This window comes from Anolis carolinensis, chromosome 5 (genome assembly GCF_035594765.1).
Source record: "Anolis carolinensis isolate JA03-04 chromosome 5, rAnoCar3.1.pri, whole genome shotgun sequence".
Lineage (NCBI taxonomy): Eukaryota > Metazoa > Chordata > Lepidosauria > Squamata > Dactyloidae > Anolis > Anolis carolinensis.
Window position 1 is genome coordinate 67,716,135 of NC_085845.1, and position 24,663 is coordinate 67,740,797.

General features: G+C 43.2%; 2 protein-coding genes across 4 annotated transcripts in view; both read left to right on the forward strand.

Annotated features, from left to right (window-relative positions):
• Positions 1 to 6,486, forward strand: part of LOC100557625 (cytochrome P450 4V2) — a 34,881-nt gene extending 28,395 nt beyond the window's left edge. The window contains exons 8-11 of the mRNA XM_003221600.3: positions 2,577 to 2,679; positions 4,880 to 5,014; positions 5,134 to 5,313; positions 5,643 to 6,486. Coding sequence (XP_003221648.3) covers positions 2,577 to 2,679; positions 4,880 to 5,014; positions 5,134 to 5,313; positions 5,643 to 5,815 — 591 coding nt within the window. The 3' untranslated portion in view covers positions 5,816 to 6,486. The remainder of the gene's footprint in view (positions 1 to 2,576; positions 2,680 to 4,879; positions 5,015 to 5,133; positions 5,314 to 5,642) is intronic.
• Positions 6,487 to 17,449: 10,963 nt separating this feature from the next.
• The window catches only part of klkb1 (kallikrein B1), a 31,213-nt gene continuing 23,999 nt past the window's right edge, over positions 17,450 to 24,663 (forward strand). The window contains exons 1-5 of one of the 3 annotated variants that reach the window (XM_062981466.1): positions 17,487 to 17,537; positions 21,233 to 21,351; positions 22,156 to 22,214; positions 22,644 to 22,803; positions 24,019 to 24,122. In XM_062981466.1, coding sequence (XP_062837536.1) covers positions 22,157 to 22,214; positions 22,644 to 22,803; positions 24,019 to 24,122 — 322 coding nt within the window. In that variant the 5' untranslated portion in view covers positions 17,487 to 17,537; positions 21,233 to 21,351; position 22,156. Of the gene's footprint in view, positions 17,538 to 21,232; positions 21,352 to 22,155; positions 22,215 to 22,643; positions 22,804 to 24,018; positions 24,123 to 24,663 lie in introns of all 3 variants that reach the window. The other 2 variants (XM_003221599.4, XM_062981467.1) reach the window with 2 other exon arrangements.

Here is a 24,663-nt window from a genome sequence, read left to right on the forward strand (position 1 = left end):
TAACAAATTGATATACTTTTTGAATGTTTACTTTTTGTGCTAGAATCTACTAGCCAGCATGGCCACTAAGAGCTGTAGTTCTACTTTCGTCTTTCCTTCTCTCCATTTGCCTCTCTTCTTTCTTTAGTTCTCCGCAAGTGTTGCATTGTTTTTGTTCCCTCCCCCCCCCCCCCCCTCTGTTTTTTCCTCTGGTTTCCTCTGCAAGCTTTTCGCTCCGCCCTGCCACCCCCCTTTCCTGCTTTTTCTCAACTTCCTTGAAAACTCTCCATGTCCGTTTCTCTTGTCTCTGTTACTCTTGGCCATATTAATCTGGTAAAACAGATCATTACATTTAGTTGGTGAAAGTTTTCAACACAAGAAATAGATTTTCATTTATTAGTTTTGGTAACTTCATTATAAAGTTCATTTAAAAACATCAAAAAAGGAAAAATAAATTTTTTAAAAATCAACAAAATACAATACTATAAACCCAAAATCCCTCTCCAAAGAAATTAGGTTGTTCTCAACTCTTTTAAATGTCCATTGGGTAGGCAAAAGAGTACTCTTGGACATAGCATTGAACGTTTGAAATTGCTGTTTTAATTGCTTCAAAACTGGACTCTAGGGTAGTTTTTACACTGCTTATGGGAATGTTAAACATTATTTTAATGTGTTTTAAAATGTTTTTATATTTATATTTTTTTAATTGGAAATTCTTTTGGCTATTTAATGGCTGTAGTGCTAGATAAAATACATGGCAGTCAGTTCAGTGGTTCCCATGCATAAGCCTTATTTTTAAAAGTAAATGCGCAACAGTGTGTTCTTTTGCCCTCTGGTGGTTATTGGAGTTACTGACATAGTTGGTGAAATGATCAGATCCAGACTAGGATGGTGTGTGGAATCCATTTCCTCTGTTTCCTCCAGTACCCTTGGTACTTCGGGAGCACAGAACGGGAAGTCCCCTTCCTGTACGAAAATCAGCTAGACACGAAAGCAAGCAGGAGCCGATACTGACTTCTCACTTGCTTTACGTGAGCAGCATCCTTGCTGTGGAAAGAGAGTGTGTGTGTGGCATGCAGGCCCAGAAAGTGCGGGCACCTGCCTGCAGCTGAGTGTCTTCTCTAGAGTAAGAAACAGAACTGGCCTCCTTGCCTTGGAGAGAGAGAGTGTGCGTGGCATTTAGGCCCAGAAAGCATGGATGCCTGCCTTCAGCTGAGTGCCTCCTCTAGAGTAAGAAACAATTGCCTGTTGCCTCCTTGCCTTGGAGAGTGTGTGCGTGGCGTGCAGGCCCAGAAAGCATGGGTGCCTGCCTTCAGTTGAGTGCCTCCTCTAGAGTAAGAAACAATTTCCTGTTGCCTCCTTGTCTTGGAGAGTGTGTGTGTGGCGTGCAGGCCCAGAAAGCATGGGTGCCTGCCTTCAGCTGAGTGCCTCTTTTAGAGTAAGAAGCAATTTGCCTGTTGCCCTTTCTACCGGCACATTCTGTTCTGGATTTTATGAATTAGTCTCCTGTTTTAATATTGTATGTTTTTCGTATGCTTCTTGCCGATTTTAACGATTGTTTTATTGCTATTGATGTTTTACTGGTATAATTGTTTTATAGTCGTGTTACTGATATTGATTGTTTTATCGGGCTAGGCCCCATGTAAGCCACCCCGAGTCCCTTCGGGGAGATGGGGCGGGGTATAAAAATAAAGTTGTTGTTGTTGTTGTTGTTGTTGTTGTTATTATTATTATTATTGCCTCCTTGCCTTGGAGAATGTGTGTGTGGCGTGCAGGCCCAGAAAGCATGGGTGCCTGCCTTCAGCTGAGTGCCTCCTCTAGAGTAAGAAACAACTTGCCTGTTGCCTCCTTGCCTTGGAGAGTGTGTGTGTGGCGTGCAGGCTCAGAAGGCGTGAGCGCTTGTCTGCAGTCAAGTGCCTTTCCTCTAGAGTAGAGAAACAGATAAGAAGCCTCCTTAAAGCTCATGCCTGCCTGCAGCTAAGCGCTTCTCCTCTAGAATAGAAACAGCTTAAATGTCTATGACAGGAAGAGGAGCCTAAGGAGCCTGGGAATCCCCCTCCCCCAATAATGAGATGATATAAAACAGATCTTTCAACACCCCAGAACGAAAACAGATATTTGCCCTTCCGATTTCAGAAGGCTCCCAAAAAACTGATCGGGGCTCCCACCAAAAGCTAGGACAGAAAACAGGTCAAGGTTTACCTCAATTGCACAACCCTAATCCAGACTAAAGTGCCCTTGAAATCTAGTTACAGATTAGAAGTCCAAAAAAGGAATGGCTAGTTTCTGATTGGGCACATGATTAAGAGCAGCATGTCCTAACACGAAGTAGTGGAACTTAGCAGACTTTTTTCATTTTTCTATTTAAATGTCAATAAAAATTAAGTTCTCTTGCTCCTTATTAACAAAGAAAAAGATTTATACTTGATTAATTAGTATTTGGAAAGATTGGAGTGGTCTCTGAGTGTTGTGTATTACGTCTAACAAAAATTGTGCTGGTGCCAAAGAATTCGACATTGGAATGATCAGTCACTATTATTGTTGAGATTTTTTACTTTCGTGATTAAAATGTGGGGCTTCTGCATCTCTTCTCCTAGGGTCATGATACTACAGCTGCTGCCATGAACTGGGTTATTTACTTGCTTGGAAGTTATCCAGAAGTCCAAAGAAACGTTCACAAAGAATTGGATGAAGTTTTTGGTAGGTTTCTCTGTATTTCCTTCTGGATGTGTTATAGCATAAAGCAGTGGTTCCCAACCTTTGCACCTCCAGGTGTTTTGGACTTCAGCTCCCACAATTCCTAACAGCTGATAAGATGGCTGAGATTTCTAGGAGTTGAAATTTAAAACACGTGGAGGCCCAAAAGTTGGGAACCACTGGCATAAAGGAACAATATGGGTTTGCACACATCTACTGCCTTTAAGTGTTCATGAATGTTATTCAGGCACTCTAATAGCGGAAGAAACAAAGCAGGATGTCCTGTAAGAAGACCCATTTTTAACTTGGGGATGACCCACACTCATTTTGTGTACACATCAAAATCTCACATTTGATCTCTTACAAACATAGTTATCCATTTGCATCCTTTTTGCCAGTGGCACTCTTCCTTTTCCAGGATGGAGGTAACAATGAAAAGATTGCACTTACTGAAAATACACAAACAAGAAACCAGAAAATCACTTTTATCCCCCCAGAAGTAGAACACAGGAATATAAATCTGGTCTGTAGTAGCCTTCAGATAGTCTGCAATTCGTTGTGTTGTTTTATGTGGTTATAATGTTGTTAATTTTACTGATTTATGTTTTTAATCTATGTTGATCGGGCTTGTCCCAATGTAAGCCGCCCTGAGTCCCTTCGGAGAGATAGAGGTGGGATACAAAAATAAAGTTGTTGTTATTATTGTTGTTGTTGCTGTTGTTGTTGTTGTTGTTATTATTATTATTAACACAACAACATTGTATGACACAGCAAACAAGATAGATGTCAAGACCCAGGCTGCAGAGCACCAATAACCATACACAGAGGCCAGAATCTATCTAATATCTTTATTGTAGGATTATATAAAGTTAATAAAAACAAGTGTAGAAAATAGTCCAGAAGTAGACCTTTCAGGAAAGGTCAAAATTAGTCCAAAGAAACAATGTCCAATATGAAATATTAAGGTCCAAAGTTGTAATCCAGTAACCGAAACACTCACTTTGCCAAGCAAAGTGAGGGGAGATGACAAGGTCCTTTAGTCCATAAAACCTGAACAGGGCTAGGAAGTAAACTTGATTCTTGGAACACTAGGCTTAATTCAAGGCAACAAGAAACGAGGAGCAAGAACAGGATCCGTGGTAAATACGTGGCGAGGTCCGGAAGGCAAGGCAAGGTCCGTGGAGCAAGGCAAGGTCCTGGGAATCAAGGCAAGGCTGGAAACGGGAGCAAAGGACGCGGGAGTAGCGTAGTCCACACACAACCTACTCCCGAAGCTGACGAATTGACTCCGCAAGGTTCCTACGTGGGCAAAACACCTAAATAGGGTCTCGTTTTCCCGCCAAAGAACAATTCTCTGGGGAACCAGAACCGAAAGCCATTCTCTGTGTCCAGATGCATGACTCCCTAAAGTTTCCCATGGGAAGCAGGCTTAATCAGCTGAATGCCTGGCAGCGATCCTAGCGTTCCTGCGAGAAGCCTCCTGAGCGCTTTTCTGTTGTTTATAATAATCACGGCGAGAAAATGGGGGAGATTTCGGCTCAAGGCTTGTTTGGCAGACTTCTGGAAGGCAAATCTCCTGCAGGTGCAAGGGCTCCAATTCTGGCTGAAAAAGCTCCAATTCTGGCTGAAACGGTGGGAAACCTAAGTTTTCCTCTTCATCTGTCACAACAGTGCTAGGAACAGGACTACAAGGCCCATGAGACATCACAATAGATATGCTGGATTTCATATCACAAAATCACAAGTCGAACACTTCCCAAGTGTCTAGGACTGTGTGATGCATGCAGATCCCAGTAGGGCGACCTTTTCCAGTTGACAGATTGTAATTTTGTCAATGTTTATTGTTTCCAAATGCCGGCTGAGATTTTTTGGCATGGCACCCAATGTACCAATTATCACCACCTGTACTGGTTTCTGCCAGAGTCTTTGAAGTTCAATCTTGAGGACCTGATAGCAGCTGAGTTTTTCCTGTTGTTTTTCGTCAATGCGGCTGTCACCTGGGTGGAAACAGAAGTGACCTGAAAAACTTTCCTCTAGGAAGGAAGATAGGAATTTGGCCTCTATGTCTCCTAAGATTTCCAGGAGTACTGTTAGCTATGTTGGAATAGGTTTTAGGTAAGCAGCAACTATCAAAGCTTAGGATAGATGTGTGATGCTTTTGAAGAGTACATGTTTATCTCACTAATTTCTGTTTTCTGTTCAGGTGATTCTGACCGTCCCATCACAATGGATGATTTGAAACAACTGCGATATCTGGAAAGTGTTATTAAAGAAAGCCTTCGCCTTTTCCCTTCTGTTCCATTATTTGCCCGTACTTTCACTGAGGAAGTCCATATAAGTAAGTAGTCCCAGTATTTTGATGCATTACTATGCTGCAGGTATATGAGTCTAGTGCTAATGCTGTTAGTGTTTTGGGGAGCTATTGAAAAGCTGTTTTAATTTCTTCCTTTTTGGCAGAGGGATTTAAGATACCTCAAGGAACCGACTGTATAATCGTGCCTTACGCATTGCATAGAGACCCCGATGTCTTTCCAGAGCCAGAGGAGTTCAGACCTGAGAGATTTTTCCCTGAAAATTCAAATGGGAGGAACCCATATGCCTATGTGCCTTTCTCTGCCGGGCCAAGGAACTGTATCGGTGTGTATATTTTTATTTTTTTATTTAAGATATTTCTACCCCGCCTTTCCCTGCAGCCGGACCCAAAGCGGTTAACAGCACATAAAAGAGTAGAAAGTTCAATATCTTTTTGGTAATTCAAGGCACAATCAATTGTGTTATTTTCCACAATCTCTATCAAAAGTGCTAGAGTTCAGCAGAGAATTCTAAGCACCTCCCAAACTACAAAATCCTGAGATTACATAGGAGTTAAAGGCCAAAGAATTAGCCAAAGCTGGTTGGTATGGATATACCTGTTAATTTTTGCTACGGTCCCCTTTAAGTATTGTTGGTTTCCATCTCCTTTGCAGGTCAGCGCTTTGCACAGATAGAAGAAAAGACTATTCTAGCCACCATCCTGCGGCGCTTTCAGATTGAAACTAAGCAAAAGCGTGATGAACTCTATCCCGTGGGAGAATTGATTCTTCGTCCAAATAGGGGCATCTGGATTCAGTTGAAAAGAAGATCATCTTCTAACTTTTGAAACACACCTTGGAAAGATTCTCTACTACAGCACTTTTCAACTGAATTGTCATACAGCATTGGACATGGGGTAGTCCCTTGTGCTCTTAAACCTAAACAACTTGTTGAGTTTTCTGGAAGAAATAAACAAATGGCTTCATGTGGGTAGAGAGGAGCCAGTTTTTTTTTTATGAATATATGAATTGAAGCAGCATAATTTGAAATACATACTAGCTATGCATAAGTATTATTTAAAGGCACTTGAAAGTATATGTGAAATCATCCAATAATTCATAACCACCCCAGGCTTTGAAGCAATGTATACAATTTATATTTCCCCTTTCATCCCTGAAGTTTCAATAAAGAATCCTCCACAGTCGACACCATAGATTATGTTTTCTAAGACAAATTGTCGCAATTCTTGGTGCAATTTCACCAGGGACCCAGCAACTGAAAGTGACATAAAGATGAAATTTACTGTATCTTCACTGATCCCTAATGAATTTGATGAGTGGAAAGGTAGAGCATATTGCCAAATGTATACAGTACTTTTGTTTATATTTTAACTTACTAGGCATTTTTGAGTGTATTCTGATTCATCTGAGAACAAAAAGGATAGTGGGGATAGTTTTATGAGACTGTACCCTACTCATGCTGGTTTATGATGGTAATAAAGATTTGATTTGATTTGGATAGTGGGGATAGGCAAGTGTGTTTGTGGAAGCTGCACCTCCGTTATCAGTCACTTTTTGAATCTTATCACAGGAACTTTATTCATTCAGAGTTATATCATTTGGTCCATCAAAAACTAGTCAGATTGGGTTGTAAAAGCCAAAATGAAGATAAAACAGGCCAGAATCATTTTTGGAATGTATAAGTAGACTTATATCTGTGGAAATTTGAATTGGGCTGCACTTCAATTTTGGACCAATATTAGTTGTGATAGTTGCATAATGGGACTGGCACACAACAGTTTCATTGTGTATCAGTCCCAGCGTGCGTTAAACCATGGACCAGGGAGTGCTGATTTGCAATGGAATCTTCTTGCTGGTGTCTCATAATTCGTTGTTGCAATTCACTAACACCTTTGCTACATAACTAATTTATGCAATCTGCCCTCCACAACACTAAAGATGCAAGATTCCCATAAAAGTGGAAAAACCACAAATAAAAAATGATATGGTGCCATGCTGAATTTCATAGACAGATACCCTCAGCAGGAATCTCTAGGTCCTCCAGCATGATTCTAGGTCATCTTCCAGGAGAAGCTTACCATAGAGTTGCTAGAGAGATGTTTTAATCAAATCCGCAAATAATTAAAATTGCAAAAATCAAACTTACAAATATGGTTGTTAGATTGTTGAACTATGAATCTGGAGGCCAAGGTTTGAATCTCTGCTCAACTATAAAAACCATTGACCATGCGCAAATCACACTCTCATATCTCCAAAGGATGGCAAAGGCAAACCCCCTTTGAACAAATTTTGCCAAAAGACTCTGATATAATTGCCATTAAAGTAGCCATAGGTCAGAAATGACTTGAAGGTGTAAAACAACTAAAATTAAAGTAGTGTCAGGGAGGTCCACATGGGAAGATGTTCCAAAGCTTGCATGGTCACCACCAAGAGGGCTCTTTGCCCAGTTACCAAGAGATGCATAGAGAACCATGGCCTTTGTGTGCTGCAGAGATGACATTGAAACAGGCAGTTCTTCAAGTGTTTACTGAAATGCAAATATAATTCTGCCTATGTAATAGCAGCAGCAGTAGTAGTAGTAGTAGTAGTAATGTAACCCGCCTCTCCTCATGGCTTGAGATGGGGTGGAACATGGCTAAAACATATACCAAAGTACACACAACAAAGACTGACACCAACACTGATAAAATGCAGACTTAAGATTCACAGTTTGAAAGGGACTGGGTAGACATGCCAGAAAGATAAGCCTTCAGTTGTGTCTTGAATTCTAATGGCTGATTTAGCTGTTGGACATCTTATGGAAGGTCACACAGTCTAGAGGCAGCTGATGAAAAGATACTTTGGATTATGATTGCCAGTTCCATCCAAGCTGGTAGAGCTGGTACAGCAGACACTTTCCAGGGGACCTAAGGGTATGGGGCAGATTGTATGGGATAGGCTGATCATGTAGGTAATCTGGACCCAAATCATGTAGGGCTTTAAAGGTCAAAGCCAACACTTTGTATATTGCCTGGAATTGTGGTAGCCAGTGGAGTGACTTTAGTATGGGTGTAATATGCTCACTCCTAGATGTTCCTACAGACAGTTTGGCTGCCATGTTTCTGAACTATATAAAAATCTAGCCTAATGTATAGAGCATTGCAGAAGTCCAACTTGGAGGTTACTAGCATGTGCACTACCATCTTCAGGTCGTCCAATTCTAGAAAGGGACACAGATGGTGTATCAGCTGAAGTTGTTAATAAGCACTCCTGACCATTGCATCTACCTATGGTCTCTTCCAACTCTATGGGTATGATTCTGTCTGGACTGACATTTGGAGAGACAAATCCAGGAGCACTCCTAATCTGTGGAGCACACCGTCTTTCAGAGGGAGTTTAACACCATCCAGAACTGGTTGACACACCTCCATCCCTTAATGACAAACACCTCTGACTTACCTGGATTCAGTTTCAATTTGTTTTTCTTCATCCAGCCCCTTACCTCCTCCAGGCATTCATTTAGAGGGGGCACACTGTTTTTGAAGGCATGGAGAAATATACTGATGGCACCCTGCCTCATGCCTCTGGATGATCTCTCTCAGTGGTTTCTTGTAAATGTTAAAAAGCAGTAGGGATGAAATGTTCCCTTGCGGGATACCTATAACAGATCCTTTTTTGAGGAGCAACCAAGTACCACCATCTGGAACCTGTATGGAAGTTATGACCAGAATCGCTGCAACACAGTGCCTCTGATTCCCAACCTCCCCCCTCCCTCTGAAGGCGTTCCAGAAGGATACCATGGTCTATCTAGCACCATGGTATCCTTCTGGAAACAACACAGACATTCTCCCGCTGTCAGTGTTAAGTCGGAGATCATCCAATAAGGCAACCATAGGCGTCTCAATTTCATTTTCTGCTCTGAAGCCAAATTGAAATAGATCAAAGAAGTGTGTGTCATCCAAGACTACCCGGAGTTGGAGGGCAACTGCCTTCTCAATCACCTTGCCCAAAAAAGCAAACTTAGTCACTGGTCTATAATTATTAAAGTCCAGGGGATCCAGGGAGGGTTTTTTCAGCAATGGTCTAACTACTTCTTTTAAGCAAGTTGGAAAGTTCCCTTCCCCAAGAGATACATTAATAATGTGTTGTATTTGTACATATCTTTTGCCAATTAAATGTGTGGGACTGCTTTAGGGAAACACAGACCTTTAAAGCTAAATAAGATTAAAGACATTTTCCTGGCTAACGTTGTCTTTTGAGGACAAGAGAAGAGGAAGATGAATGATGACAAGTTATGTTTGGTAGGAAAACAGCAGGGGAAGACAGCTAAGATACGTTTTCATTTGGTTAAGGTCTTTCTTCTGTCCTATATGCTAAGGGCAAAAGTCAAAAGGGAAGTTGCCCCATGGGCTGTTTCAAGAGATAGATCTGTGAACCCATTTGCATCATATAATTCTATGGAATCCTAGTGTATTTTAGTTTGGCAAGACGCTAAAGATTGCAAAGATTTTTCTTCGTGTACTCTGTGAATGCACACTAATGGAGAAGGCTGCGCCTGCGCAGGCTCCAACGGATACTCTTCCAAGCTAAAGTTTGAAATTTGGCGGTAACCCCGCCCCTCTCCCCAGAGGGTATAAAGGGCGCCCTCCGCGCTCGCACTCCAGTTCCTTTTTTTCCGCCGCAAAGCTCACTTCGGACTCTTCGTTCTTATGTCGACCACGCGTTTTAAGCGGTGCACTCAGTGTGCCGCTAAGATTCCAAATTCCGACGGTCACGCTAAGTGCCTTTTCTGCCTAGGCGAAGGCCACGTCGTTGGTACCTGCCGTTTTTGCCTGGCCTTTACAGCTCAGGCCCGAAGAAATAGGGCTGCGAGACTCCGTGCAGCTCTCTACGAAAAAACTCTTGCTCCTGAGGCTTCTACTTCCACCTCGGCCTCGATGGCATCCAGGCCTGCCCCATCGGTATCATCCAAAACCTCGAAAACTTCGAGACCAAAACCGGCCAAACCGCCCTGCACGGTGACCACCGCCACGGTTTCCACCCGGTCGGGCAAAATAGGCCCTTCATCGACTTCGAGTTCGGTGACTTCGGCCATTTCCACTCGATGCCGCCTGGCTTCGCCGCCATCTTCTTCCGCCATGAAGATTGCCTTTCAGAGGGCTCAGGAGGAATCCAGACGGGCCCAGTCTGACTCGGCAGCTGTGTGCCCGATCCCTCCGACACCGGGGAAATCGCTGAGGGTCGCGTCGAAGCAACCTCCAGCAAAGAAACGAATGATCCAGAGGTCGTCCTCCTCAGCTTCTTCGAAGAAGGACGTCCCCTCCTCTGTGGCCTCCTCCAGGAGATCCTCCCCTATCCAACCAGCACAACGCATCCGCTCCTCTTCCTCTCCTCATGGTCAGTCCTCGGATGCGGACGCTCAAGCCTCTCCCGACCGGTCGGTCAGGACAGTTATTAAGGCTCCCCAGCCAGCGCCATCACGCCTTCCGGCTCGACAAGAGCTTTTTCCCCCGGCTCAAACACCCGAGAGGGGTAGACAAATGACGCGCTTAGCCCGTGCCACCCAGGCTTCCGCGTCCAAGGGCGTTCGTCCACAGCCGGCTCCCGCTGCTCTTGAGGTGATACCTCATCAGGACTCTGCGCTTGTTTCTCCTCCCCGGTCCCCTCAAGGGCCCGAGGAGGATGACCCCGATATCGAACACCCTGAGTCGATCCTCTTCGCCTCCGTTGTCTCTCTCGGTCTCGACCTCTCCCCGCCTCACGACGCTTACGAGGTCGACCCACCTTCCCTGACGGATAATATCCGGGCTTTCTCCGACCAGATGGTCAGAATGGCAGACACTCTAGGGATGGAAATTAAGCAAACCTCAAAAGCTGTTACCGACCCCATTTTCAAGAGGGTCCAAGCTCAAGCCCCGCCAGCCACCTTGCTGCCTTTTCTTCCATACCTCCTGGACGTAATCCAGGCATCTTGGAAGACTCCATCTTCGATACCTCCAACCTCTAAGAAAATAGAGGCCTGGTACCGAACCGATGATGAAGCCCTGGAATGTCTCAAGCATCACCCTGACCCAAACTCCATGGTGGTAAAGGCCTCCCAGTCGTCGGGTCGACAGTCCAACTCCCCTGCCGACAGGGAAGGTAAACGATTCGATGCGGTAGGCTGCAAGCTGTACTCCGGCGCTCTCCTCCTTTGCCGCATGGCGAACTACGGGGCCTGCATGGGCGCTTATCAACAGATCCTCTGGGAAAAAGCCCAACCTTTCTTCACCAAACTTTCTGACGAAGACCGGTCAGTCCAACAGGAGGCGGACTCCCTCGCACACCACCAAATTCAAATGGCTAAACATACTGGCGATACCGCCGGAAAAATGATTGCCCACGCAGTTGCGATCAGACGGCATGCATGGCTTCGGTCCTCAGGACTCTCTTCTTCCTCTCGACAAGTGATCGAAGACCTTCCTTTCGACAGTCAGGGCCTTTTCAACTCTGGTACTGATGACAAACTGAAGTCCAATCATGACTTCAAGATCCTCGCAACAAAGTGCGGGACCGATCAACCTCAGGCTCAGCGGACCCGATGGTTCCTGCAACGGTACCGTCGCTACCCTCAGCCTTTTCATCACCAGCCGTTTTGACGCTCGTCGAGCTCGAGTCACCACAGTCATCAGCAACAACCTCGCCGCCAGCACCAGGTCCCGAAAGGTTGGGGCAAGGGTGCTGCAGCTATGCCACAACCCCAACGACGGGCCTGACGCCCACTCTCTCAGGGACTTTTCTACCTTCACTACTACTGCCACTGCCATGCCTTTCCTAGGCTCTGACCAGAACATTCCTCTCTGCTCTTTCCTCGATCGCCTAGCTCCTTTCTACCGTGAATGGGAGTCTATAACCTCAGATGCCTGGGTTCTTCGCATTGTCAGAGACGGCTATGCCTTGGAATTCGAAACTTTGCCCCCCACGGGTCACATCCTTCACACCGACCCTTCACCGGAAATATGCTCTGAGGTCGACTCCCTTCTGGCGAAGGGCGTAATCCAGCCTTCTCCTTCCGAGCAGGACACTCGAGGTTTCTTCTCGAGATACTTTACGGTTCCCAAAAGGGGCGGAGGTCTTCAGCCTATCCTCGACCTGCGAGCCTTAAACCTTTTCATTCTGCCTTCAAAATTTCGAATGGTCTCGGTGGCCTCCATTCTCCCGATGGTCCGACACGGAGATTACTTTGCCTCTATAGACTTACGCGATGCGTATTTCCACGTCTCGGTGCGTCGATCCCACAGACGTTTCCTTTCCTTCAAGCTCCTGGGACAGTCTTACCAGTTCACAGTTCTCCCTTTCGGCCTCGTCACGGCCCCAAGGGTCTTTACAAAGGTGGTCGCCGTGGTGGCAGCGCACCTAAGAAAACAGGGCATAATGGTCTTTCCTTATTTGGACGATTGGATGATTGTCGCGTCCGACCCCTCATCCCTTCAAAACCACGTCTCTCAAGCTCTTTCTCTTCTACAACGGCTGGGCCTTCAATTGAATGTCGCAAAGTCCCAACTCCTCCCGGCCACAGAAATCCGCTTCATCGGAGCTCTCTTCAACTCCATCGCGGAAACCGCCTCCCTACCGAATGACAGGTTCCTAGCCCTTCAACAACACCTTTCTCTCCTCCTCCGCAACCGCAGGATCCGAGCCCATTCTGTCCAGGTCCTTCTGGGTCACATGGCCTCCACGGTCATGGTTACTCCTTTTGCCAGACTACGTCTCAGACCTCTCCAAAGATGGTTTATAGACTCTTTCAAACCCCATCGGCATCCGAGCTCAATGTTTCTCACGGTACCGAACCAGGTTCGCCTCTCCCTTCGTTGGTGGCAGGACCCAGCGAACGTTTGTGTGGGACTTCCCTTCCATCCCTCCCTTCCGTCAGTCACCATCACGACCGATGCCTCCAATTTTGCGTGGGGAGCCCACATGTCAAACCTCACTGTCAGGGACCTTTGGTCCATCCAGGAGAAGTCTCACCACATAAACTTTCTAGAACTGTTATCAATCTTCAAAGCCCTCCGGGCGTTTGCTCGCTTTCTTCCCCACAAGACTGTTCTGATCCAAACGGACAACGTAGTAGCTATGTACTACATCAACAAACAAGGGGGTACGGGCTCGAGGAAACTGATGGCTCTCTCGATGGACATTTGGCTATGGTGCATAGCGAGACACATAACCCTGTCGGCGGTTCACCTTCCGGGGGCTCAAAACACGCTAGCAGACTCTCTAAGCAGAATAACGACCTCCCCCCACGAGTGGCGTCTCGATCCCGAGATCCTGAAATCCGTCTTCGACGATTGGGGCTGGCCAGCTCTGGACCTTTTTGCCTCCCCCTCGAACACTCAACTTCCTCGCTTCGGAGCGAGACTACCTCCGAACTCGACTCCGGGCTGTCTCGGAGACGCGTTCCTCCTCGACTGGACTCTCGAGCCCGTCTATCTTTTTCCTCCCTTCCCTCTCATCTCGAGGGTAATAGAGAGACTCTATCTAACGCCGACATCGGCCATCCTGATTGCCCCTGCATGGCCACGCCAGCCGTGGTACCCAACTCTACTCCGGATGTGTGCGGATCCTCCCCGCACTCTCCCAACTCTCCCTCATCTACTATCTTCACAGAGGGGACAGGTCCTCCACCCCGACGTCCCGTCCCTACACCCGACTGCCTGGAGGATACTTCCTTAAATCCTCTCCACCCAGACCTGCAGGCGATCCTTCGTGCCGCCCATAAGCTGGCCATGTCAAAGGCCTATGCTTACAAACTTGCAAAATTCCAAACTTTCCTTCGAGACCGACACGTCGATCCCTCCTCTACTTCAATCCCGCTGGTCCTGGACTTCCTACTTTCTCTTGCGGATCGTCAACTCTCTCTGGCCTCGATAAAATCCTATCTCGCTGCTCTCTCCTGGCATTTCCAACGTCAAGGACAACCCTCTCTCTTTTCTAACAACCTCATTAAGACCTTTCTTCGAGGTTACAACAACCTGCACCCTCCAGTTCAACCTCCGACTCCCGGATGGAGCCTCGAACTTGTCCTTTCTCAACTAGCTTCAGCTCCCTTTGAACCTATGGCCTCCGCAGACCTTCACCTCCTCTCTTGGAAGACTGCCTTCCTAATCGCTATCACCTCTGCGCGCAGGCCTTCGGAACTGGCTGCTCTTCGGGTGGACGAACCCTACCTCCGTTTCCACCACGACAGGGCTGTTCTTCACCCGGACATCACCTTCCTACCTAAGGTGGTCTCTGCTTTTCACCTTAACCAGGACATAATACTCCCTGCTTTCTTTCCTAATCCTTCTTCTTCTTTGGAGCGGAGCCTTCATCTCCTGGATGTCAGGAGAGCCCTCCTTTTCTACAAGGACAGGACTAAGGACATACGTAAGTCACCTAGACTGTTTGTGGCTTATGCTACCCATAAGCTGGGCGAACCACTTTCTTCTCAAAGACTCTCACACTGGATTGCTCAGACTATCGAACTCGCTTACCAGCTGGCTAAACGCCAACCCCCCTCTTCGATCCGCCCTAGATCAACGAGGGGCCTTTCCACCTCTACTGCCTTCCTGAGGGGCGTCCCTCTCGACTCCATCTGTTGAGCGGCTATCTGGTCCACCCCATCCACCTTTGTTTCACACTACAGGATGGACTCAAAGAACCTCAAGGACTCGGCCTTTGCCAGGTCTATCCTTTCCTCCTGCCTGGCCTAACGTTACTTGCCTTACTCAAAACCAGTTTTTTTTTTGCTGTCCTTTCTTACAAGTTGACCGCTGTCATTCAGCCTTTATTTACACGATATGTTCATGGGTTCATTAACATAGTGCTTATGTACTATACTTACCCACTGCACTGAAATGTATTTCATGAATACCTCTACCTCTGTTTCAAGGAATCGGTCTATACTTACCTCTGTAATTCTTACAGACTATCGCTCACATACAATGTTGTGATTGTGTTCTAGATCCTAATAACAAGGATCGGTTTTTTTTTTTGCACTATATGCTGTTGCATCGTTTTCTCTGACTATTGCACTTGTTTTTTTTTTTTGCACCTTGTGCTCAATAAATGTGTTGTTTGGACACTAAACTTGTTATCGGGTTTGCTATCCCACCTACCTACACCTCAGCTTGCTAGTCTCCATTAGTGTGCATTCACAGAGTACACGAAGAAAAAGGACAGGTTGCTTACCTGTAACCGTGTTTCTTCGAGTGTACTCTGTGAATTCACACAATCCCGCCCTTCCTTCCCCACATGCAAACCTCTCCCTTTCTCACTGCCTTTGCGGCGTAGGAACTGGAGAGCGAGCGCGGAGGGCGACCTTTATACCCTCTGGGGAGAGGGGCGGGGTTACCGCCAAATTTCAAACTTTAGCTTGGAAGAGTATCCGTTGGAGCCTGCGCAGGCGCAGCCTTCTCCATTAGTGTGAATTCACAGAGTACACTCGAAGAAACACGGTTACAGGTAAGCAACCTGTCCTTCTAAATACCCTTTCCAAAACTGCAAATTCCAGTTTTCCACAGGATGTTGCCATGGCACTAAAGTGGTACTATAATTGTGCACTATAGTATGCAATAGCATGATTTAGGGGCCAACTTTACCTGTGATCCACTGGGATTTGCAAAGGCAAATTTGAAAATGACAATAACAACAAAAACAATACAACTAAAACTACTTTTGAAAGAACTTGACACAATTCTGGAAGCCACCTGCCCTGTTGCTTTGACGGCTTTCAGAAAAGGTCAGTTTTGTTTAGATGGTTGAAAATATAGCAGTCTGGAGAATCTGGAGGAGTTGAAAATCACAAACACAACCTTAGGGAGTCATTCATCACTCCAGGAATTTCACATTGCTCATCCCTAAATTTGACATAAAAGATTGTGTCTGCTCCTGAAGATTATGGTCTAGCTGCCATTTGATTTAGTCCAAACCATCTCACTTTAGTTAACAATATTACTCAGGTGTCAGTTTCAGGGATTCAAACAGTAGTCAGTTTGAGGATGTCAAACAATTTGCTCTACAAGTCTTTACCTTAAAACAATGCTCTTTGGAAATATTTCATATTGGGCCACACCATTAAGAGCAGCTTCTATGTATGTTGCATGCTTCGCAGCAACCATGTTCAATCCTGGCATGAAAGGAAAGCCAAGTCTTCAATGCAAAATGGTGTAAGTACTAAAGTCTCTCAGATGCCACTCTTTAGACAGCATACAAAACCATGCCAGAGGACAACTGCTTGAAGTATACCTAGACAGAAGTTAAGATAAATATTGGCCAAACTTGAACTAAGGGTCCTTCTACACAGGCCCTAAAATGCGAAAGAAACCAGGATAGAAGGGGAAGAGTGGCTTGATGACATTTGCTGAAAATGCACACAGGATCTCATCGGCTGAAATGCACGTGTTAAAAAGGTGTTCTTAAAATCCAATTTCAGCTGAAAAATCACTGTATATCTCTGCACTCAAGGAAAAAGGAGTTTGTCGCTACATGAGGGTGTGGACTACTCCAGTGCATGTGCACATTTTAAAATCCCAAAACAGCTTATGAGGGTTGTAAACAAATAGAGCCATGTATACACAGGTGGCTAAATGAAAGCACAAATGGAAAGCAATTTCCATGAAAACTCTGCAACTATTCCTTTGTTCTCATATTTAAGAAATTAAACAGAGTTTGAATTTACGCAATAGGCACCAGCATGGCAGGTAAGTGACCCCAAAGGGAAGTAGGGTTCAAGAGGGCGAACGTAAAGGCAGCAGGAGGCTTATGTGCACCTTAGTATATCCTCACCAGCACTTATGAAGTACAGCGCATCCCAGAGGGTCAATAAAACAAAATAAACTTTTGGAGGATGTCCCGTGTCCTTCTTGCAGATTTCTAAAATTTGCTACAACTGAATCTGTCAGGACGCCAAGGGACCATTTACCAGGATTGATAGCTCCATGTCTGGACTCTCCTTAAGATCCCATGATTTTTAAACCCACTTTGTCCTGCATTATGAGGCTGTCTAAGGGCCCTAAGTTTGGACTTAGAAAAGTTAGGGATACAGTATACCATGTTTTGTTATCATACACTAGGCAAGACCTAAGACTTTCCAGATATTGGTAGACCACAACATCCATTCTTCTGAGTCATAAATCATACTAGTTTAGGCTGACACTGATTAACATCTGTTTGTGCATGAGTGTTGTACAGGCTGAGATTTCCCTTCTTCGTGTTATGCAGTTCCCTTGATAAACACAAGAGGGCCTTATCTAGTATAAAATCAACTTCTTTTTTTAAAAAAATGTAAGAAAAAAAATCTCTGTGTCAGTGGAGCTCTGTTATTTTCAGCCAATTGTACATGTTCTTCCAAAGGCAGAAGCAATGTTTACAGTGTGAAGTTTCATCAAAAGTAAATATCACAGATCGATAAACATTGTCGTGAATGGCCAACACGGAATGAGCATGTGTTTCTGTTTAATACACACCCACCCTTTACTTCCATTTTTTGACACAAACACATTTCCTCCATTCAGGCAGGAAACTTACAACTGATACTGCAATTCTCTCCAGGTAATGGACTTCTTCGATTGAGTGGATTTATTGCTTTGGAATAAACTATAAATTTGAATGCTTGGCATGACTGACTTGATTTTCTTCGTTGTGGTTAGCTGATTAGTTGTAGAATCAGTATTTCTAGGGCTGAGGTAATCAATTAGATATATTAATTAAAATATTTTAAGTAACTAAAGAGTTGTGCACAAGAAATTGGACAGCAGATTTTAAAGAAGAAAAAAGCTGAAGAAGGATTTTCCCGGTTTCCTCTCTGACAGAATTTGTAAAATTGTGTCATATGAAAATAAGGGAAAGTATGCCTTTTGCTTTTGAATTAACTTTTGTCACACCACACAGATTTAACAATGTAATGAAAGTCCACAATTAGGAACTTACAGTACAAATCTTCACTGCATATCTATTCAAAAAAATTCTATGCATTTTCCTGAATAGCGGTGCCATTGAACGCAAAATAATGTACTTCTGTGTAGATAAGAAAAGATTTGTTTGGACAGTACCTTCATATGTTCTATTTTTACATTTAATTTGTGCCCAAACATTGTAATTTCCAAATAAAAATGTATTTAAAATTATCTGTAAGAGAAAATATATAGTATGTATTCTTCCACCCCCCTTCCCTCCCTCTTTTTTGTTTATTAATCATTTTTCAATTAGAATTTTTTTATTGCTATTCTGACTATGCTTCACTCACACATTAGTTCACAATTAAGCAAATTATTAAATATTTGTCATATATAATAGTAATTCAACCTATGATTCACTAAGGGACCTTCCACACTGCCTTATAGGCTTGAAGATCAAGGTAGATAATCCACAATATGTGCTTTGAACTGGATTATCTGAGTCCACACTGCCAAATAATCCAGTTCAATGTGGATGTTATACAGCTGTATGGAAGGGGCCTTAGAGCAAATTTGTTTTAAATCGGGATCTAAGATTGCAATTCTATAATATCTTACTGAAATAATCCTAAACAATAGTAGTCTTGCATGTAGACCTATACTAAACTGAACTATTTGCTATCCCTCGAACATAAAGTTCAGACTCTGAAGTCTCAGCCACCATGGCCTCTTCATGCCTCATGGGCAGCTAGCAGGATTAAAGAAATATTTGGCTATGTCCCCATAGCTAGAAGCAAAATGGTTATGTCAGTGTGGAGGTCTTCCAGGGTCCACTGAAGGTCTTATGCTTCTGCAGTCATTTTGCAGGAAGAGGATTCAGCAGATGTATAGTGAATGTGAAAGGTGCTTTAAATGCTGAGGAAAAAGGAAGAGATAACTAACTTCTACAGTACCCAAGGAAAGGTGTAGGAATAAGATTTTTTATTATTATTGTGGAACAAAAAGTTAAAGCACTGAGCTGGAGACCGAAAGGTCCCAGGTTCAAACCCTGGGAGCGGTGTGAGCGGCGGCTATTAGCTCCAGCTCCTGCCAACCTAGCAGTTTGAAAACATGCAAATGTTAGTAGATTAATAGGTACTGCTCCGGCGGGAAGGTAATGACACTTCATACAGTCATGCTGGCCACATGACCTTGGAGGTGTCTATGGACAACGCCGGCTCTTTGGCTTAGAAATGGAGATGAGCACCAACCCCCAGAGTCAGACATGACTAGACTTAACATCAGGGGAAACCTTTACCTCTCTCTCTGTGTGTGTGTGTGTGTGTGTGTGTGTGTGTGTGTGTGTGTATGAAATTGCTGGTTGCATAAATGTTCATGTGCCCAAGTCTGTATCGGGTGGAAGCATGTTTGTTAATTCCAGAGCAGTGGTTCTTAACCTGTGGGTCACCAAGTGTTTTGGCCCACAACTCCCAGAAATCTCAGCCAGTTTGCCAGCTGTTAGGATTTCTGGGAGTCGAAGGCCAAAACATCTGGGGACCCACGGGTTGAGAACCACTACTCTAGAGAAATTCTTAGTTTTTTGCCACTATTGGCCAAATTGCTCCCACTCTGTCCAATGAGTTGGGGACTCTTGCCACTTCATCACATTCATTAAATACTACTGAGCCACCCACTTAAGAAACGACAACCTTCTGTGTTCATCACATGACATAGGCTTCAAGTATAGGGTAGTGATATCTTGACATTTAAAAAGGGTTGCAAAGGGTTATCTTTTCAGACGCTTTCTAAGATGGTTGGCAATTGACTTTTTTTTTTTGCAAATTATCTGGATAGAGATGGGCAAAATGGCCAATTCTGTCATGTGATGCTTTAGTCGTCCTCAGCTTTAAAATGATACGGTTGCGCAATTTGTGGGAGGAGACGAGATGCCCCTTGGTGAAAAAGGTCCACCATTACTTTTAATCACAGCACCCCTGACAGATTTCTATCCTGCCTCTGAATAATAATAATAATAATAATAATAATAATAATAATAATAATAATAACAATAACAACAACAACAACAATAAGCCCAGGAGCAAGCCATCAGAACAAATGCAATTAAGGCCAAGATCGAAAAATCAGCTGATGACCCAAAATGCAGACTCTGCAAGGAAACCGACGAAACCATGGATCATATCCTCAGCTGCTGTAAGAAAATTGCACAGACAGACTACAAACAGAGGCACAACTATGTGGTCCAAATGATTCATTGGAACCTATGCCTCAAGTACTACCTCCCAGAAGCAAAGAACTGGTGGGATCACAAACCTGCAAAAGTATTGGAAAATGAGCACGCAAAGATACTGTGGGACTTCCGAATCCAGACTGACAAAGTTCTGGAACACAACACACCAGACATCACAGTTGTGGAAAAGAAAAAGGTTTGGATCATTGATGTTGCCATCCCAGGTGACAGTCGCATTGACGAAAAACAACAGGAAAAACTCAGCCGCTATCAAGACCTCAAGATTGAACTTCAAAAACTCTGGCAGGAACCAGTGCAGGTGGTCCCGGTGGTGATCGGCACACTGGGTGCCGTGCCAAAAGATCTCAGCCGGCATTTAGAAACAATAGACATTGACAAAATTACGATCTGCCAACTGCAAAAGGCCACCCTACTGGGATCTGCATGCATCATCCAAAAATACATCACACAGTCCTAGACACTTGGGAAGTGTTCGACTTGTGATTTTGTGATACGAAATCCAGCATGTCTGTCTTGTTTGCTGTGTCATAATAAAATAATAATAGCAATAACAATGAAAATATGTTTCTAGTTTGCAAGTGTTATTTTCTGTTTAATTGTGTAGTCCTTACTTTGAAGGTAGTTGTTGTACTCCAGAAAAGTAATTGTACTCCAGTTGTTAAATTGATGGAGACTCTACAAGAGATTCAGTCATCGAGGAACTAGAGCAAAATGTGATATTGCAGGATGTCCTTCCTGCAAGGACAAAGTTTTTTTTTTGCAGTTTAATAAACCTTTCCCATGTGTTTATGATAGATCCAATTAAGAAATTACATTTATAACCCAGGAGCAAAAATCATATTCCATGAGATGAGGTGTTTCTTTTCACAAAGAAAACAAGGGAGGGACAGTGGGTGGGAACAGCCACTGAGAACTCATGAATAAAACAGATAATTTATTTATTTATTTATTTATTTATTTATTTATTTACAGTATTTATATCCCACCCTTCTCATTCTGAAGGGGACTCAGAGCAACCTTACAATAGTGTGTGTGAGATGGATGTAGTGTGTGATGGATGTAGGAAAGGTATCCATTCAATTTCAAATTTCAATTTCAAATAGGAGTATGTCTGAGCTGTATGGTAAACCCACTCTTCCAAACACTTGACATGCTCGGCGGGATGAAGTCTCAGATGAATAGCAACTTTCAAGTCTTACCACAGACACTCAATCAAACTGAGGTCGGTGCTTTGACTTGTCCATTTTAACACAACTAGATTCTTGTTTTTAGAACACTACAGTGTTGCTTCAGCTGTGTGTTTATGATCTTTGTCCTACTAGAAAGTGAACCCTCCAGTCAGAGATCCTTTGCAGGCTGAAGCATGTTTTTTTTTTCTCCTTGAGTCTAGCTCTCAACCCTGACCATCCCTCAGTTCCTGCTAAGGAAAAGCATATTCACAATCTGATGCTGCCACTACCGTACTATGCTTTGCTACAAGGATGGTGTTTTCAGTGCAATGAGCCTGAAGTACAGAACACTTTGCAACAAAGTCAAAACTTCAATTTTGGTGGCACCAGAACAAAGATATACTTCTACAAGGCATTGTATGCTAGGAAATGAAGTCCCATTAAATATTGCAGAATTTACTTCTGAGCAAATATCCTTAGAATTGCTCATTCTTTCTCAGAAGTAAATCCTTTTAAGTATGTATCAGATTGCAGTGTTGTGAAATACATTTTCAAGTGAATAAACCTCACTGAATATAGAGGGATTTAATTTTGGGTAAGCATGATAAGAATTGTTATAAAGGACAAAGTGACATGCTGAAATGAAAAGGTATCTGCTGTAAAGTTTTCATATTTACATAAAACAACATAATTCTTGACATTACTAAGCAATAGTACTCATCGCTATGAGGTTCATTTTGTAAAATATGCCCTGTGATCTTGCAACATCAAGCTATAGAGAATTTCTTCTGAAATACGGATCAATTGTAGTAGAGTTTTGAAAGAGACACTAAAATATTTTATTGCATTTGTTTTAGGATGCCTTGGATTTCTCAAGCTTTTTATTACATTGCATTGTTTGCCTCAGTACATAGTGGTGAGTATTATATACACAAACATTTGCTTCTTATATATGATCAATTTTCCTCCAGCAATATTTAGGAGATAAAAGTTGGGGTATGAATAGTTTGTCCAACAAATAATATTGGAGAGGCTGTAGCTGAAGTGTCATTTAGATATTTTGGGGGGAGACTGAACAACCTTCTCATCAATGCCATGTATTTTGCAAAATATCTTAGGGTTGAGGGTGGAGAACTTGTAACCCTTTACATATTATTGCAGGGGAGTATCATAGGGCATATCTACATTTACAATTTAATATAGTGCCAAACAGGGCCGTAGCCAGAAAAAAATTTCGGGAGGGGTGGGGATTCCAGGGATTTTAGTTGATAAAAGGAATGTTTATCTGCTCCTTTCTTGTTAAAACAAAGATCTGTAGACTTTTTGTACTCTTCTTTGATTGCAGAATGTGTTTCTCGGATCTACGAAAATACAATTTTCAGTGGAGGAGCTATTTCTAAGGTTTATACACCAGATGTCGAGCACTGCCAAATTGTGTGCACATATCACCCACGATGTCTTTTTTTCACCTATCTTCCAGGCAGCTGGGTAGAACCTTCTGTAAGGTAAAGCTGAAATCACTATATAACTGGTGCTCATATGCAGGCACAAAGTGTCATTAGTATATAGCTGATTTCATAAGTTCCAGCATGAAACATACCATTAATTCAATGCTATTTTTTCCAAATAATTTCAATTATATGTTAGTTATTCATTGATTACATGATCATTACACTTTAGGTTAACTTCAGTGGGTATCTGGTTTCTGCTGAGTTTTGATTTCAGAACCCCTTGCAGATACCAAAATCTATGGATGCTCAAGTATCATTATATACAATGGTGTAGTAACTATATGTTAACTGACAGTGACCTCAAAATTACAAAATTATTGGCCTGTTTCTCTGCATCTATTTGTAAAAATAAAAAGTGACATACAGCAGTCTAATACTATTGGACAAGATGTTTTTAACATGATATAGTTTTAAGGTCTAGGTTATCTTTTTGGAACCTATAGGCAGAGTAGGCTCTTATAAGTAATGGTGTTAAATTTTAATTTATATCCTAACCCAGTGTGTGGTCCAACCTTTAGTTTCCCAAGGGCCAATGAAACTTTAGTATAGGAATGTGAGGGCCAGAAAGAAAGCCATTCCAGAAAGAAAACAAATTACATATTGTATTCAAAAACTTAAAGCAGTAAGAAGGGTAAATGATTTTTTTTCCAAATGTTAAATTAAAATATTTTTCCAGGAAGAAGGCCAAAGGCCAACAAAAATGAATTGGTGGGCTGCATGCAGCCCTTGGGCCACGGGTTGGACCAAACTGTCCTAACCTAAACACTGTACTGTTGTGGCTGGGTGATTATAAAGTGGGATTATATACTGGTTGCTGACTGTAAATAAACAGTTGGATCTTGAATCAGCGGTGTAGTAAAATGATGTCCCTTATTTAAAATAGCAAAATCAAGATTAGCTTTTAGGACTTCTTAAAAAATATATATATGTTTAAGCCATGGATGGTTGAATCCATGGGTACAGAATCCATGGATATTGGAGGGCTACTTATACATTTTAATGTTAATATTTTATATGCGTTTAGCTGTATTGCGTGGGAGACAAGATGGGTTACAAATTAAGGTGACACAAATACTAATATGACTATTAAAAAACAACAAGATGGGTTTCAGTTCCAAGTCACTTGGATGAAACTTCAGCAGTGGAGAGACAAAGAAAAGGAAAAATTTGCTTTTGAACTGATTTATTTTCCTGCTTCTTTAAAATCAGATTTGCCTGCTTCTTGAAAGATAGTGACACTCTTACCTTGCCAAAGGAAACTATGGAAGGTGCAATCTCTGGACATTCCCGGAAACAGTGCCCTCGAGTCACCGGTAATGTCAGGTTATTCAAATTCCAAAAATCTAAGGATGGTCTTGTCATGTGCTAAGGCAATCCATTGGTCCATATAGATCAGTACAGATTGATTATCTCTTATTTCAGGCCTGCACAACATGCGGCCCATGAGCAAGATGTGGCCCATGAAGGCCGTCCCTGCAGGCACAGGCAAGCCCACAGCTCCCCATAACCTCATGCCATTTGCTCAGGTCTCGCTAAGTGCTCAGATGCCTTTTCAGCTACAGTAGAGTCTCACTTATCCAACATAAATGGGCCGGCAGAATGTTGAATAAGCGAAAATGTTGGATAATAAGATGGGATTAAGGAAAAGCCTATTCAACGTCAAATTATGTTATGATTTTACAAATTAAACACCAAAACATCATGTTTTACAACAAGTCTGCCACTTTTTTGGGAGCGTTGCTGCACTTGTGTTGTTGTTGGGCATGTTGGCCTGCTGCATTTTGCTGCCTAGAGAAACAGTTATGGATCTGGGTGGGAGACAAAGTGTGCTGGATAATACAGAATGTTGGATGA